The sequence below is a fragment of the Ovis aries genome, chromosome 8 (assembly GCF_016772045.2).
Source record: "Ovis aries strain OAR_USU_Benz2616 breed Rambouillet chromosome 8, ARS-UI_Ramb_v3.0, whole genome shotgun sequence".
Lineage (NCBI taxonomy): Eukaryota > Metazoa > Chordata > Mammalia > Artiodactyla > Bovidae > Ovis > Ovis aries.
Genome location: NC_056061.1, coordinates 19,873,030 through 19,888,796, shown reverse-complemented (window position 1 = coordinate 19,888,796; position 15,767 = coordinate 19,873,030). Strand labels below are relative to the sequence as shown.

Sequence of the window (15,767 nt, the reverse complement as noted above, 5' to 3'; positions counted from 1 at the left end):
TCTATGAAACCGTGTTCCGTGGGATGTTGATGGGTCTTACATGAACAGGCTAGTTTCTGCTCTATTCCCGTCATGATCCCAATGCAGATCATCTCTTTGAACCAATGAAACAGTATTTTTATCTGCTGCAACGTGGCTAGTTGTCATAAAGTCACAATTGAATTACCCTTTCTCAGCTTTGCTTGAACTGTGTAAGCACAGACTAAGCAGCAGGTGCTCTTATTTATGAAAATTTTGTTCTCCCCATTCACGCTGGCCATCATTTTGCATCATAGTCAAGGAAGACAATTGTCATAATAAACTAAGTGTTTACGCCGTAATGTTAAACTGACTTGATTTGATTTCACTAGGTTGTATTCACTAATCCTGTAAAAAAAAAATTTTTTTTTTTCATTCAAGTGAAGTGTTAGGAAAGGAGTACTAGTACTATTTAAGAAAAATAAAGTAAGTCCATTTGGGAGTCTTTCTAAAGTGGTCATTTTTTAAAAGAATGAAACGCGTGGGAGCAGTGTTTTATCTTTTGGTGTGACCATTTAAGGCCTATAGCTTCATTCCTGTTGTAACATATGAAGGGCCAGTTTTAACAAAATTGAATTTTATCATTGTTGAATACCATCCATGCTCACATAATGGTGCCCAGGTATACGGCATGATGTTCTGAGGGCAGCCCAAATTTAGGATCCAAGGGCTCATTTTATAAAGCAATGATTGGACACATCTTATGTCTCTAAAAATATTAAATTAGGCAGTAATTTAAGCTATCATATGAAATATTCTGAAAAGAGAAAATAACACACTGGTTTTGAAGACAGTATAAGCCTTGTGCGCATCATTATCACAAATGTTCCATTGGTTACCCAAACTGTAAGAGCTGGTTATATTGCATTAATTAGCCAGGGCTAGAACTTTTGTAAAATCCTTCAAGCACTCACCAGAATTTGAATCAGGCATTCAACTCGGTATAAATTGTCATCACTCTATCAATAGCTTTTTGCAGAAAAAGAGGATGACTGACTTAGTCCTTTTTATATTGCTAGTCCATGGTTCTCCTTAGCTTGGGATTTTTAAAATTCTGTCCTCAAGGACTTTTTTTCCTTGACTTGATCTGTTGAGTTCAGTTTAGTTCAGTCTCTCAGTCGCGTCCGACTCTTTGCGACCCCATGAATCGCAGCACGCCAGGCCTCCCTTTAAACCTTCAATTTTGTATTGGGGTATAACCAATGAACAATGTTGTAATAGTTTCTGGTGCACAGCAAAGGGACTCAGCCATACATATAACATATATCCATTCTCCCCCAAACTCCCCTCCCATCAGGCTGACACATAACCCTGAGCAGAGGTCTATGTGGTACACAGTAGACCAGTCCTCAAGGACTCTTGATATTGGCCATGGAGACTGCCTTGGAGCCTGTGGAATGGTCTACAAAGTGGGACGGAAACAAAAACACATTCCAGTTCTATGCTTGTCTTGGGAAGAACTGATCACCTACTACAGGTGCCCCCAGGCTGAACTCAAAGGAGATGTCTTTCCCAAGTTTGTCAGTGAACCTCAGGGGGCCTAGTATACATTCATTCTTTGCCACCTTCCTCTAGCCTCACAAGCCTCCTCTAAGAGATCAGCTCTGCATTTACTGACACCTGCAGGGAAGACATGCGAGAAAGTGGCTCTTGAGAAAGTGATAGGTGTTGGAGGGTGTAAAAATGATTTGGTAATAAGGGCAAAGAGGTTTCTCCATGATATTTCTACTTTCCTTGGAAAATGTATGAATATATAATAAAAGGGAAGGTTAAAAATAATAGATTTAAGATTAAAACTCAATTAAAATTGATCCTTGTCATAAAATGTATTTCTTACTCTTCAAAATATCTCCTATCACAATACCTTTATATTGCATCTTATAGTTCACTTATCAAAGATGTTAGCTAACGTAATGACACTTTTCTTTATTACTAGATATAACTTTATATTTATTTCAAGAGAAAAAATATTTTCAAGGAATTAGATAATTAATCATAATTTTAGAGGGTGATAGTTTTATTGGTGCCAAGTACTTTCCTATGCACCATCTTATTTTATCCTCCTAATTAGGCAAAGAAAGTATTTTTATTCTCACTTTTGCAGTTGAAGAAATCATGACTCAGGGAAGATGAAAAACTGGTGTTAGGGCACACCACTACAAAATTGTGTTGTAGGATGTGAAATCTTTCTGCTACACCACTTACTACTTATTTTTCCATAATTGTGACTCTTGTAAAAAATTGTTCAATTGTACTATCGTTCAGTTGTAGTAAATTAGGATGAATGACTGTCCCAGGTTGTCCAGAATGGAGGTGTTTCCCAGATGTAGGACTTTCTGTGCTAAAGCCAAGTGAGTCTCAGAGAAACAAAGCAGTTGGTTCCATTTAAAACTCAAAAATGTTCAGTGAGATGGCTTCATTTTCCTAAATTTCATTAGTAGTCTTTCAACACTCTAGAATACTATGTTGTTGTTCAGTCGCTAAGTCATGTCCAGCTGTTTGCCACCTCATGGACTGCAGCACACCAGGCTCTTCTGTCCTCCACTATCTCCTGGAGTTTGCCCAAATTCATATCCATTGTGACAGTGATGCTGTCTATAATTCACCACTTATTCTTGAACTAATGGTAAGTAATGATTTTAAATAACATTCCCTCTTCTCTACTATACAGACACAAGTATCCCTCCAAAAATAGTGTTTCGAGTACTTAATGAAAACTTTTAATAAGGAAAACCAATTCTTGCAAAGCAAGTATGAGTAGGTTGTTTAGAACTAAGAAGCAATCCAAAATGAGAAACAGCCAATCCAAACTGACAGGCGGTTATTCAAAGAGAATGAGTGATACACTCTTTTTAACCACCATTTAGTGAACACTTAATAAGTACCAGATGCTATACTAGGCATTTTACATTCTTTTGCATTTTAAAATCCTATCGACATTATTTTACAGTATCCTCACCATAACCTCATTTTCAAATAAGGAAACTCAAGTGAGAAAGACTCTATACCTTGCCCATGTTCAACAAGTATTAAGTGATAGAGATGCAATTAGAATCCATGTCTACGTGAACTGAAAGATGTCGCCACTCAACGTCTTTCCCATGGGGTGGAAAAAGAAAGACCTTTTCTGTCAGCTCAACTCATTCCAGCATTTATTGAGAACTTATAGTGCGCCAGAATCTGTGCTAGGGACCACACAGAATATAAAACCAAGTAAGTCACAGTAGACCCTTCAACCATATTATGGAAGAAAACAGGGAGAAGGGAAGACATGCAAGGTAACAAATAACAGATGTGAAGCAGAATGCAGTGAGGGCCACACACAGGCACCGTTCAGTTCAGTTCAGTCATTCAGTTGTGTCCGACTCTTTACGTCCCATGGACTGCAGTATGCCAGGCTTCCCTGTCCATCATCAACTCCCAGAGCTTACTCAAACTCACACAGGTACAAGAGTGTGAAATTCAGAGGAGACAAAGAAGGCATGGGCTTGAATGGACTTCTCATAATTTCAAGTGTGTCTGTTTACCCCAAATCTGCAAAACATTATCACTCCTTGTGGTTTCACCCATAAATGACACATTTGCTAGATATAATTTTCCCTGTGAACATTCAGAAAAACTGACTCAATCATGTTAAATATCTATTGCATTAATAGGACGTGTTATAATTTCCAGTTAACTGCAAATTGTATTATATCAAACACTTCATTTATGATATGGTTAGATAAAATCATGTCCTAGTTAGTTCAATTATATTTAATCATCTGAAATTTCACACGTGCTCTCTGTGTAAGTATCTACTGTCAAATGATTTTAAAACTGATAAATACATTTACTGGTAAAATATTAATAGATAGTATTTAATCATTTTGTCCCCCGTAACTTAGGAAATACTTCTGAACTTGCAGTTACACATCATTGTATCATTGTTAACAAAAATTATGACTGAAAAACTCAAAGTACTGGGGAGTAGATGCCACATAGTCAAAGGCTTAACAGAATAAACCATAATGAAACAGATGTGGAGTTTGAAAAAGATTGGTGGCACTATTCATTGAAACAGTGCAGCCTTATTTTAAGACTTTTAAAAACTGGACTGATGTTTCTCTAATTTCTATTAAAATATTTCATTATAATTTAACTTTCCTGAATCCATTCATGTACAATTAATTTCATTAACCAAGAATTCTACCAAGCAGCATTTCCACACTTCACTAATACAACAGTAATTGAGATTCATAGTAATGGCCCCATGTCACCACAAGATTCTGAAATGACTTCTTATTGAAAAGTGACTGAATCATGTTCATTATAATTTTATAATCTTAGTAATGTATGCTTTTATTTTATCAGTCATTCCTCAAATGAACTCCTTAAAATTATGAGTTCTGTCATGATTTTCTAGTTGACACATAAAAAAGGTTATTCGGTTTTGTAAGTTCGTGTGTATCACTTATTTTTAGATTCCACATATAAGGGATGTCATAAGATATTTCTCCTCTGTCTGACTTACTCCAGTCAGTAGACAGTCTCTAGGTCCATCAGTGTTCCTGCAAATGGCCTTATTTCATTCTTTTTAATGGCTGAGTAATATTCCATTGTGTGTATATGTATGTGTGTATATATATGTATATGTATATATATATATATATATATATATATATACACACACCACATCTATCACAACATTGTTAATCAGCTCTACTCCAATACAAAATGTTTTGGATGTTAAAAAAAATTAAATTTAAAAAAGAGATTAATCAGGTTACTCTCTAACAGCAACATTAATTTCCCCAGAAGACACACCCAGGACACAGCCCTGAGGTTCCTGGAACCTCATCACGTTCTTGGGTCATCTGCTCTCCAGGAGCCCAGTGAGGGCTACCAGCCCTTGCTGATCCCGACTCTCAGCTCCATTCCCTTGAGAGTGACCCCAGCAAGCTCTCTGGCCTTTCAGGCTATCTTCTCTCTCTGATCCTTACTAGGAGCGGAACTTGTCTTAGAAAAAGTGACACTAATTGGAGTAAATATCCCTGGAGGTGACCACAGAGGCATGAGATCTCTCCCCAAACCCCGCCCAGATTAATTTATGTGAAACCTCTTTGTGGAGCGTGGGCAGTGCTCCCAACTATACAGAGATAATCTGGTTCTGTAGTTTTAGATTGTTCCAGCTAAGCTAGGAATGTAAGGCTACTCTAGGGTGAGTCTCTCCCTTAGAATCTCGGTGGACAGAGTCCCCTCCCCAGCTTGCACCTCTTCTGCCCCAGAACTTCACGTCTACTGAGCACCCATGAGCTGACTATACAGGTCAGAGTTGGGGACCATTTGGGTACAAGCTTACTATGAGGCCTCCCGCTGCTGATTCCCACTATCCTTCCCTGACTTCACACTTCCTGGAGTAGAAAGAGTTGGCCTAATTATAGGAAATAGTTGGGTACATAATTTATGAGAGATTGGACATAAACCAAAACTAGCTAAAATTGAATTTAGAACAAATAGATACTTTTTATGAAAGAAGAAAAATATTGGTGTGATAATGAATTACATATATTTTCACTCTTCTGTTGCTTACTTTAGGGGAGTTGAAAATTTCAACCCATAGTCCATTTCAAACTATGAACTTCTCAACCTATGGACAGAAGACATGGGACTCTTCCAAGACAGTACAATCCAGAAGAAACTAGTCCCTTTCTTAGCTGGGGAAGACTTCTTATTGGGTAGACTTAGCAACCTTTTTACATCACAACATATCTGAAGCACACGTAAACAGACTTGACTTAATTTCAGTAGGCAAAATACAGAACTTCTAGAAAAATGTCAGAATAGACTAATCGTGTGTATTAGTTCCTCAGTTGTGTCTGACTCTTTGAGACGGCCAGTCTCCTCTGTCCATAAATTCTCCAGGCAAGGATATTGGAGTGGGTAGCTATTTCCTTCTCCAGGGGATCCTCCCAACCCTGGGATCAAACCCAGGTCTCCCTCATTGCAGGCAGATTCTTTACAGTCTGAGCCACCAGGGAAGCCTCAGAATAAGCACAGGAAGCTGATTTTGCTGGGGCCAAATTCTTGTCAGGGTTTAATAAAGCTTCCTTTTTCTTTTTCTATTCCTAGGGGAAAATAAGCTGGTGGGGGATCTCCTGGTCTTAGGAGGAGCCACACTGTATGGTATCTCTAATGTCTGGGAAGAATACATCATCCGAACTCTGAGCCGAGTGGAATTCCTGGGAATGATTGGACTCTTCGGGGCATTTTTCAGTGGAATTCAGTTGTGAGTAAAAAATAACAAGAAATTCAGGCAGTTGACACTCTTAGAGCTTATTTTTAAAATGTTTTTCATTTAGGTTATGGCTGCTCACTTTATTTTGTAAAAATCAGAGCTAGAAACCTGTCAGCAACCTCCCACATGAAATCTGAAAACTCAGTATCTTTATTAGTAAATTTCTTCCAAACTAAATGAATTTTAGTGAATTTATGTAATGGACTTTGAAGATAATTTATAAGAAAGCATTAAAAGAACATTGATTCTCCTAAACCAGCCAATGAGGTTTTATTAGTGCTTAGAGAAATAGGAAAACTAAGTGTAAATGCCATGATTTGATGCACTTCCAAAAAGCAGCATTCTGTTTGCTAGTGACAACTGGTATACTAGTCTTTTACTAGTAACCACAACTAGAAAACTTAGAGTTTAAATTTGTCCTTTTATGATTTTTCTTTTATTGCTCATGGGTTTGAGTGTGTGAACCACATTTGAATTTCATTTCTTAGGGAATTTCCTGGCAGCCCAGTAGTTAGGCTGTTCCTGCCGTGGACAGTGTTCAATCTCTGGTTGGGGAATTAAGATCCCTCAAGCCTCGTGGCTCAGCCAAAAAAAAACCAGCAGCAACAACAAAAATTCATCTCTTAGAAACATAGTGTTTCCGTTTTCCTTAAATGGGTCAAGATAGAACACAGGCATTCACTAAGCATCAAAATCAGAAACAACGAGCTTTCAGTAATTCTGGCCTTGGAGTATATGTCATCACTGACTAGGGCTCAGAAGTTGCTGTGGAATAAGTGCCAAGCAAAGCCTAATTTTTCATCAGTAAAGGCCTTGTATTTTAGCTTCACATAAGAGATAAAGAAGCATAATATATCCTCCTGTCTAATTTCAGCAAATCCTATCTGCAAAGCAAGTAATTCTGATTTTCACCACATCACTTTCTACAAGCAGGTTCTTTGTCATTGCATCTGTGTCTGAAATTATTTAAGGAGGTTCTTTTGGCATCACTCTAAATCCGTTTTGCAAATAGGCTCTTTCCAAGAATTCTCCAAATTTCAATGTCCTGAGATACAGGTGGCGGACTCCATAGCAAACAGGGTCAGGAGATGGGAAGACTCTCTAAGACAGATTTATTTGGGATTCATTTTGAAAACGTGATGGCATTTTAAAGTTCCTAAATTTGGCCCTTCAGCTTCGTAAGAGGAAAAGAAATTGCCTAGTTCAACTGTTCGTAACCAGCATTTTGTAGATGGATGGCTCATTTTATGGATTATTATTCTTGAATCCAAAAAAAAGTATCTTCGGAGATCTAGCACTCACTTGCTTCAGTTATAGACCGTTAGAACTGATGGAGCCCTTCAGTGACACTGCTGCCAAAATCGTGGAAAAGGCATATGAGTGTGTTTGGCAAATGGGTTACGTTAAGGGGGCAATGAAACCGAAGTGACACAGGTGGGGGCCACCTCCCCTCCTGGTCCTCTTTCAGACCAGTGGTTCTCAGAGCGTAATTCTCTGGCCAGCAGTACGAGCACCACGTGGGAACTTGTCAGAAATGCACATCCAAGGGCCCTACTCTGATCTACCGAATCAGCCTCTGGAGGGGTGGGGGTCCAGGAAACTGTTTTTTTTTTTTATTTTTCAGACATTTTGGGGGCTTATTATTTATTTTAATTTTGGCTGCATTGGGTCTTCCTTGTGGTGCACAGGCTCAGTTGCATGCGGGATCTTAATTCCCTGGCCAGGGATCAAACTTGCATCCCTTGCATTACAAGGCAGATTCTTAACCACTGGACCCCCGGGGAAGTCCCAGGAAACTTTTTTTAACACCCTCTCCAGGTGGTATTTTTGTACATTTAAGTTTGAGAAACACGGCCCTGGAGAGTGCTCAATCGGAAAAACTGATTAGATCTGCAAGACCAGAGATTTTAAAACCTCACCATGTACTTTTGAGAAAGCATCTGAGCGAGAAGTGAAAGCTAGGAGGCAGACTGGCTGAGAAGGATGGTGGTGGGTCTGCGGGAACCAGTCTTGGGCTGAGCTACCTAATGAAACTAGCCTCTGTGTGATCCAGAGTTATTTTTGGAATTCAATTGATTGCTTCACGATTCGTGTCAATCTGGTTAGTGAACAACAACAACAACGACGAAAGAAGGCCGCGTTGCTCACCAGCTCTGCTTTCTTTCAATCCGCAGAGCGATAATGGAGCACAAGGAGCTGTTGAAGGTGCCCTGGGACTGGCAAATAGGTAAGGGGTTTGCTCGCCTGAGATGCTGTTTTTAGTAAACCAGGAAAATAACCATTGGAGAGTGACTGGGGTGGTGGTGAGGCACCGACCGGGAAAGGACTTAGACTGCAGGGGGACAAGAGAAAATGAAACCACCCTTGTCAGTCTGGGGACTCTCACCCACTAGAGGAGACTGAACTGTATGATTCATGATGTTTCTTAACTGAGCCTCTGCCCATGATCGTGGTCAAGATGCCATTAGTGTAGACACAGAAGTGTGTTTTTAGGTTAAAGACCAGAAAGAAAAATGCCCCGAGGTGCTGGTGAGACGCAAATGACAGCAGTTTGCTCTAGCTGAGAAACACAAAACTGACGTGATCATTAAAAAGTGACACTTTCCTAAAGGGAAAAAGAACTGAACTGAACAAAGAGGCACAAAAGGAAACAATGCGATGGGCATTCTGAACCCATAAAAACCTTTTCAGAAGGGAGCTGTTTGCTCAAAAGACACGGTTAATTGATCTCCAAATGGACTCAGTGGAAAATAACCAGACACGCTTTGAGCTCCTTCAGTCATCCAGGGCAGCTATTTGCCACATGTTTCGAAAGTCGCTTTTCTTTTATAAAAAAATAAAATAAAATTAGGACAAAGAGTTAAGATCTTAGGTGATGCTCTGATAATGATCACTCAGCAAGCCTTGGAAGGGACTGACATTTCCCACCCCCAAATGCCAGGGAGGGAGCCCTGAAACCTCCCCTCAGTGTCTATAACGAGACACTTGGGTTCCATCACTGAGCTCGGAGGTTGGCTTATGGGGGTGCTTGGAAAATGCGTGCCCGATGAATGCAAATGGAAAGTGAAACTACAGGTGGTTCGCCACTCTGAAGCGGACTATTCGAGCCATCCCCAGCTTACATGGGCTTTCACAGAACTAACAGTGATGGTGGTGGTGGTTTAGTTGCTAAGTCGTGTCTGACTCTTACGACCCCATGGAGTGTAGCCCGCCAGGCTCCCCTGTCCATGGGGATTCTCCAGGCAAGAATACTGGAGTGGGTTGGCATTTCCTTCTCCAGGGGATCTTCCTGACCCAGGAATACCAACTCAGGGCTCCTGCATTACAGGCAGATCCTTTACCGACTGAGCTACAAGGGAATGGCTCCTGTCAAATTCTCCTTCTCTGAACAAGGACAACAGAGACATAAATCTCCCTGCACCATTTACCTGCCTCTGACCCTGACGCGTCCAGGGTTGAGTTGCTGCTGACAGATCCCCTCTGAAGACACAGCAGGCACTTCAGAACTATGCCCCTCTCCCCTGGGGTTCTCTCTAGTGACTTCAAGGGCTCCCCAGCCCTTGTGTCTGTCACAGTCCGGCTGTTTAATTTCTCTCGAGTTTTGCTGTAAAATGACACAATTAAATGAAAGTCAATAAAGAGAAGGGATTGTAGGGAGGAGAGGAAGGTGGCTGAGAAGGGAAGCCAGCTGCAGGTTACAGCCTCACGGCCTCTGTGAGTCTCAGAGCCAGAATGTCAGCCGTGCTTGGTAACGCTTCACATGCAGAGGTCCATGAGCATAAATTAATTTTATATTAATAGTAGTAGCACTAATAAAAAATAATTTGTCCTCCAATTATGCAGATGTCATGTGCATGTCCACCAAGGCTCTCTTATAATTCAGTGTTAGTTAAATGTGTCATCAGAGCACACTGAGCTCTCGTATTGCCATGAAAATGTCAATTCCCTGTGGTCCAAGATGATGAAGGGCTGTGTAAAAGGAACACATTATAAAGCCATTTGTTTAATTTTCCTGATTGGAAATGAGTCTCAGATGGTCTAGAAAAGGAACCAAATATTCATCTTTTCTTTCTGAAGCGGGGATAAGGGTCATCTGTGTCCTCCTACCTCATCCCGACCTACTACAAGCTTCTAGTGCTTAGCTCAGTTCTAGGCACACAAAGTTTAATGAACAAGTGTTTTTTTAAAATGAGTGGATGCATGAATGGCAAGCCAAGGAGACAGGCTTGTCTTGCTGTCTCTCAGCTAACAAAAATGTAGACCAAAGGGAAAACAGTGGGAGCAGGGCACGGGGCTCAGGCTTGGCTTTGACGTTTCTTTCTGGGAAGCCAGGCGATGGCATAGCAGCTACTGCAACTCATGGGCCCTGGATGCAGTGAGACACCCGGGGGGATGGACCTCCCATCAAGGCCTGCCCACATGCCGTAGGAAGTCACCCTAGCGTGCCAAGCTCTGATCAGTGTGCCTTAGTTGACAGACCAAGATCCAAGACTCTACCGCCAACCAGTGATCCCATCACAGTCTCTTGCACAGCTCCTATGGTTGCCATTTTACCAAAGTAAAAACATCTTTTGTTCTGTGGATCAAATGGGATAGTAAATATGTTTTATATTCTCTGGATTCGGAAAGCATTTTTTAACAGCTTCTGATATTTTCTAATAACATTAACCAATTGCAAGATACAAAGAGTAATTAAAAGCAAGGAGATAACAGTCTTTGATGCTGTTTGTTTTTATTTCCTTATTTTACTCTACTGAACAGAAAGTCTGGGGCTGGTTATGTAATCGTGAAACTCAAGTGAAATGTAGGACCCTATAGAGCTAACATGGTCTCCAGTGGAGCAGGCGTGTGTGAAATCTAAGAATTAGTTTAAGCATTCCCTTTATCCCATTTGCCATTGTGTTGAAGGACAAGTGTTAGCTGATGTGCAAGTCCACTGTCAAAGGAAGGTAACAAGAGAGGTGGGTCACCCGGTACCGATTTGTGGTGTGCTGGTGCTGGTGGTGGTTTAGTTGCTAAGTCGTGTCTGACTCTTGCGACCCCGTGGACTGTAGCTTGCCCGGCTCCTCTGTCCATGGGATTCTCCAGGCAAGAATACTGGAGTGGGTTGTCATTTCCTTCTCCAGGGGATCTTCCAGACACAGGAACTGAACCTAGGTCTCTTGCACTGCAGGCAGATTCTTTACCAACTGAGCTACGAGGGAAGCCCCTGGGGCTTCACTTTTCTTGCCATGGGCGAAGTTTGCTTTGATTTTGATTTTGTCCTGGAGGCCAGAACGAGAGATTTGACCTTTCCCTGAAGATGCAGTAATGGGACCACGAAGCAGAAAAAACCTTAAATATCATTAAGAATAGTACAGCCTTTCTTTTTGCTGATGCTGAACTGGAGGCTGGGGAACTAAGGTTGCTTCACTGGGCTCATGACCGCCTGTGGTGGGACTAATTTCACCCTCTGAGCCAGCCCCTCCAGCCTGGTACCTTAGTACATATGTCCTGATATCATCTTACCTCGCCTTTATTTTTAAGAATTAAAAATGATATTTTAAAAAATCTAGTCCAGTCAAAGGAAAGTGACAGAATACCAGTGGGATCCCAAAGAAAATGATGAGATAAAATATATGCAGCAAACACAGACATATACTATATACATGTATATACAATATCCATTACAAATAAACATGTATATCCTATGTCACATGATATATCATGCATAACAATGCATTCTGTATATATCCCATATAAAATGAGATGCTCATTACAGTCAAATAGAATGCTTCATCCAAGGCCTATTTCTCTTCATAATAATTAAACAATATAGGTTAGTAGTATGCACTCAGAATTTAAAGTCAGGCAGCCTGAGTGACCTGAAGGTGAGCTACTCAACCTCTATAAGCTTGTCTTTTGCCTATCTACTCACAGAGTTGTTTCTTACCCTTACTCTGCTCTGCACTGCAGAGACTGACCCATGCAAACAATGCCTCCCAGGCTGGCATGTTAATTGGCTTCAGTTAGATTGGCCACTTGGAGAAGGCAATGGCACCCCACTCCAGCACTCTTGCCTGAAAAATCCCATAGACAGAGGAGCCTGGTGGGCTGCAGTCCATGGGGTCGCTAAGAGTCGGACACGACTGAGTGTCTTCCTTTTCACTTTTCACTTTGCTGCATTGAAGAAGGAAATGGCAACCCACTCCAGTGTTCTTGCCTGGAGAATCCCAGGGACGGGGGAGCCTGGTGGGCTGCTGGCTATGGGATCGCACAGAGTCGGACACGACTGAAGTGACCTAGCAGCAGCAGCAGCAGCAGATTGGCCCCTGGGAGGCAGTAGAAGGAGACTGGAGGGTGGGAGGAAGCAAGTGACCAGGTTGTGTCTCCCTGTTTCAGGTCAAATCTCTAGAAGTGGCCGAGTGTCCTCTGATTACAGCTTTGCTGGGCCTCTCTGACTTCTGACTTCTGATAACATGGCCTCCTCCCTGGACCTCTCTGGCCCCAGGGATATGAATAATTTACTGCTATTGCTAATGTCTGGGTTGTCTTACCATCCATCTTTCCCCAGCGCCCATTCAAACTCCTTTATAAGTTGTACTCCATGTTTTATTTCTTCTGTTGAACCTGCTGTGGACTGTGTTTATTAACCGATACACTCAATGAGCCTATTTCCTCACGTGGGTAAAGAGGATAACAACAGCAATGGTGTTATACTGTTGTGGAGATTAATGTACATAAAGAACGTGACACATAGCAAGTACTTAGTCAGTCTTAGCTGATGCTATTCTTCCCAGTTTCTCTAGCTTAAATCTCTTTAGCATATGAGGACAAGAATTACCAAATCCTGTCTTTAGTGAGAGAGAAAACATTTCCAAAAAGAAACGCTCATACATATACTTTGTCTGAAAAATGTAGTTATAGTACCCATCCTGTGTTTATCAGTCAAAAGTAATTCAGTTTGTTTGATCATGTTGATCAAGTGCTTGAAAAATCCCATAAGGACAGCAAGTTGGGCCTTCGGATGCATCGCTAATGTCCATTAACTAGTTAATTTTTTATCTGAGAAGAAAAAAATCAGCAAATTGCAGCAACACAACATGCCCACTGTCAATCTTGTGCTCATTTGGCTGACTGGATGGCCACGCACAGAAACACTGGTTGACTCAGCAAAGTGACTAATGTGATGGTGTTTGTATTTTACCCCCATCCCCCTAAATTTAATTTCTGCATTTTAAAAGAATAAGTTTAGGAGGTTAAAGTATTTAAGCTTGGAGAATCTCAAGGTATCCTGGTGAGTAGAATGAACTCCGCTGTTTGTCTGTTTTCCTCTACTCCTTGGCTCATCAGTTTGCTTGTAAAGTCACACTCTTCTCTCTGAGCTACCAATTATAAATCCACTCCCTTCCGGACAAATCTTTTTGGATGATGCACAAGCATCTCAAACTTAACATGTTCAAAATGGAGCTTTGTATTTCCCCTGAAAACCTGGTCCTCCTGCTCAGTTCTCTGCAACTCAGTAAATGGTGTCAAAATTCAGTGTCAGTTTCTAACTAGCCAGAATCCACATGAACCCCCTGTAGTCACTTCGTAAAGAATCTGCCTACAATGCAGGAGACCCAGATTCGATTCCCAGGTCAAGAAGATCCCCTGGAGAAGGAAATGGCAACCCACTCCAGTTATTCTTGCCTGGAGAATCCCATGGACAGAGGAGCCTGTCAGGCTACATACAGTCCGTGGGGTCACAGGAGTCGGGCATGACTTAGCAACCAAACCACCACCACCACATGAACCCATGGGTATCTCTGATGCTGTGCTTTTTCTCACTACATATATCCAGTCTGGACCACCAGGAAAGTCTTGGGAGAACACAAATGGTTCTGAACAACTACTCTGAATGGTTGTAAAATCGAGTAGAAAGATTTTAGGCTACCCTGGTGGCTCAGCAGTGAAGAGTCTGCCTGCAAGACTATGCAATGCAATGCAGAAGACTTAGGTTCAATCTCTGAGTCAGGAAGATCCCTTAGAGGAGGAAACGGCAACCCATGCCAGTATTCTTGCTGGGAAATCCCATGGATAGAGGAGCCTGGCAGGCTATGGGGTCACAAAACAGTCAGACACAACTTAGCAACTCAACAGCAACCACAACACATCCGGTCTACCAGCAGGGCATGTTGAACCTTCATAAACCGGCCACTTCCCTTCATCTCCACTGCCACTCCGAGCAAAAGCCACCAGCACCTCTTGCCTGGACTGAGAGCCTGTACTCCTCACTGGTTTCCTCTGAGCTCCTCTCCTTCAGTCCCTTCTCCATGCATATCTAAAGCCGTCTTTTAGAAAAGTAGGTCAGACTACAAGCTAGCCTTCTGCTACAAATTCCTCAGTGGCTTCCCATTACAACTAGAATGAGATGTCGACTTCCTTCCAAGACCTACAAGGCCCCGCATAATCCACCCCCTGCCTGATTTTCCAGTCTCCTCTCTTATCACTGCCTCAGTCTGCTCATCCTGCTCAGATATTCTGGCCTCTTGCAGCTCCTGTAAACCATTAGGGTCTTTTCCTTTGTAGTCTTCCCTGCCTAAATTATTTCCCCCCTGGCCGTCTCCTTCTCGTCCTTCAGCATTTAAAGTCAACGCTGCTTCCACCTTTCCAAAAGCAGTGCCCCTGTAATTCCCCAAAAGCAACCCTTTTCTTGCTTCACAGCACTAATATCAGTTCTAAGTTTCTTGTCTGTCCTTTTTCCCACTGCATGCCAGCCCATAGCAGAGTTCCTAGAACACAGTAGGTGTGCAGTGAATACATGGTTGAATAATTGAATATACAACATCAATCTCACATGTGAGAGTTCGCAGTATATCAACACTAGGTCAGGTGATGGGAGGGTAGAACTGTTGAACTTCCTAACCCAGTCATGTAGAATCTAAATTTAAAAAAGGAGGGTGGGGGCAGGGCGCTGGTTCCTGGACTATATTTTAACCAAGTTTGATTACTTCTAGTAGATTAAGGGTATATCTTATCCCCAGTCTAGTCTGTTCATCTCAGATTCCTTACAGGAATACTGAATTAATTTTTATGTCTTTTCATGTATTAATCATAGGTTATTTAATACTGCCCTTTTAGTAACTTGTTTAAAAGGAAAATGAATTATAAATAGCATGAAACCCAAGTACAGGGAAACTGACCAATTTTAGGGAATTAAAACTTCAGACAGAGAGTCAAAAGCCATCTGACATGACTGTGACAGAATTTCCACAAGAGGACTTGTATAATTTACTGAACAATTTTTAATAGAAAAGTGATTATTCTAGCTTCCTCTTAGGGTATTTCCACCACACTAGAGGGGGCTGTTGTACTGAGTTTGCTTACTTAATATTTTTATATGGATGTGACATGGCTGTCCTTAAACTTAATATCAGAAACATGTAGAATAATAATTCGTGACCTTAAATACTTCCCATATGGGAAAACCAAACTTCTGTTTGGAGGGATC

At 41.4% G+C, this 15,767-nt stretch overlaps 1 protein-coding gene across 1 annotated transcript in view; it reads left to right on the top strand.

Annotated features, from left to right (window-relative positions):
• The window catches only part of SLC35F1 (solute carrier family 35 member F1), a 403,885-nt gene that overhangs the window by 350,080 nt on the left and 38,038 nt on the right, over positions 1–15,767 (top strand). Inside the window, exons 5-6 of the mRNA XM_004011167.6 lie at positions 6,130–6,286; positions 8,470–8,522. Of these exons, the coding sequence (XP_004011216.1) occupies positions 6,130–6,286; positions 8,470–8,522 (210 nt within the window). The remainder of the gene's footprint in view (positions 1–6,129; positions 6,287–8,469; positions 8,523–15,767) is intronic.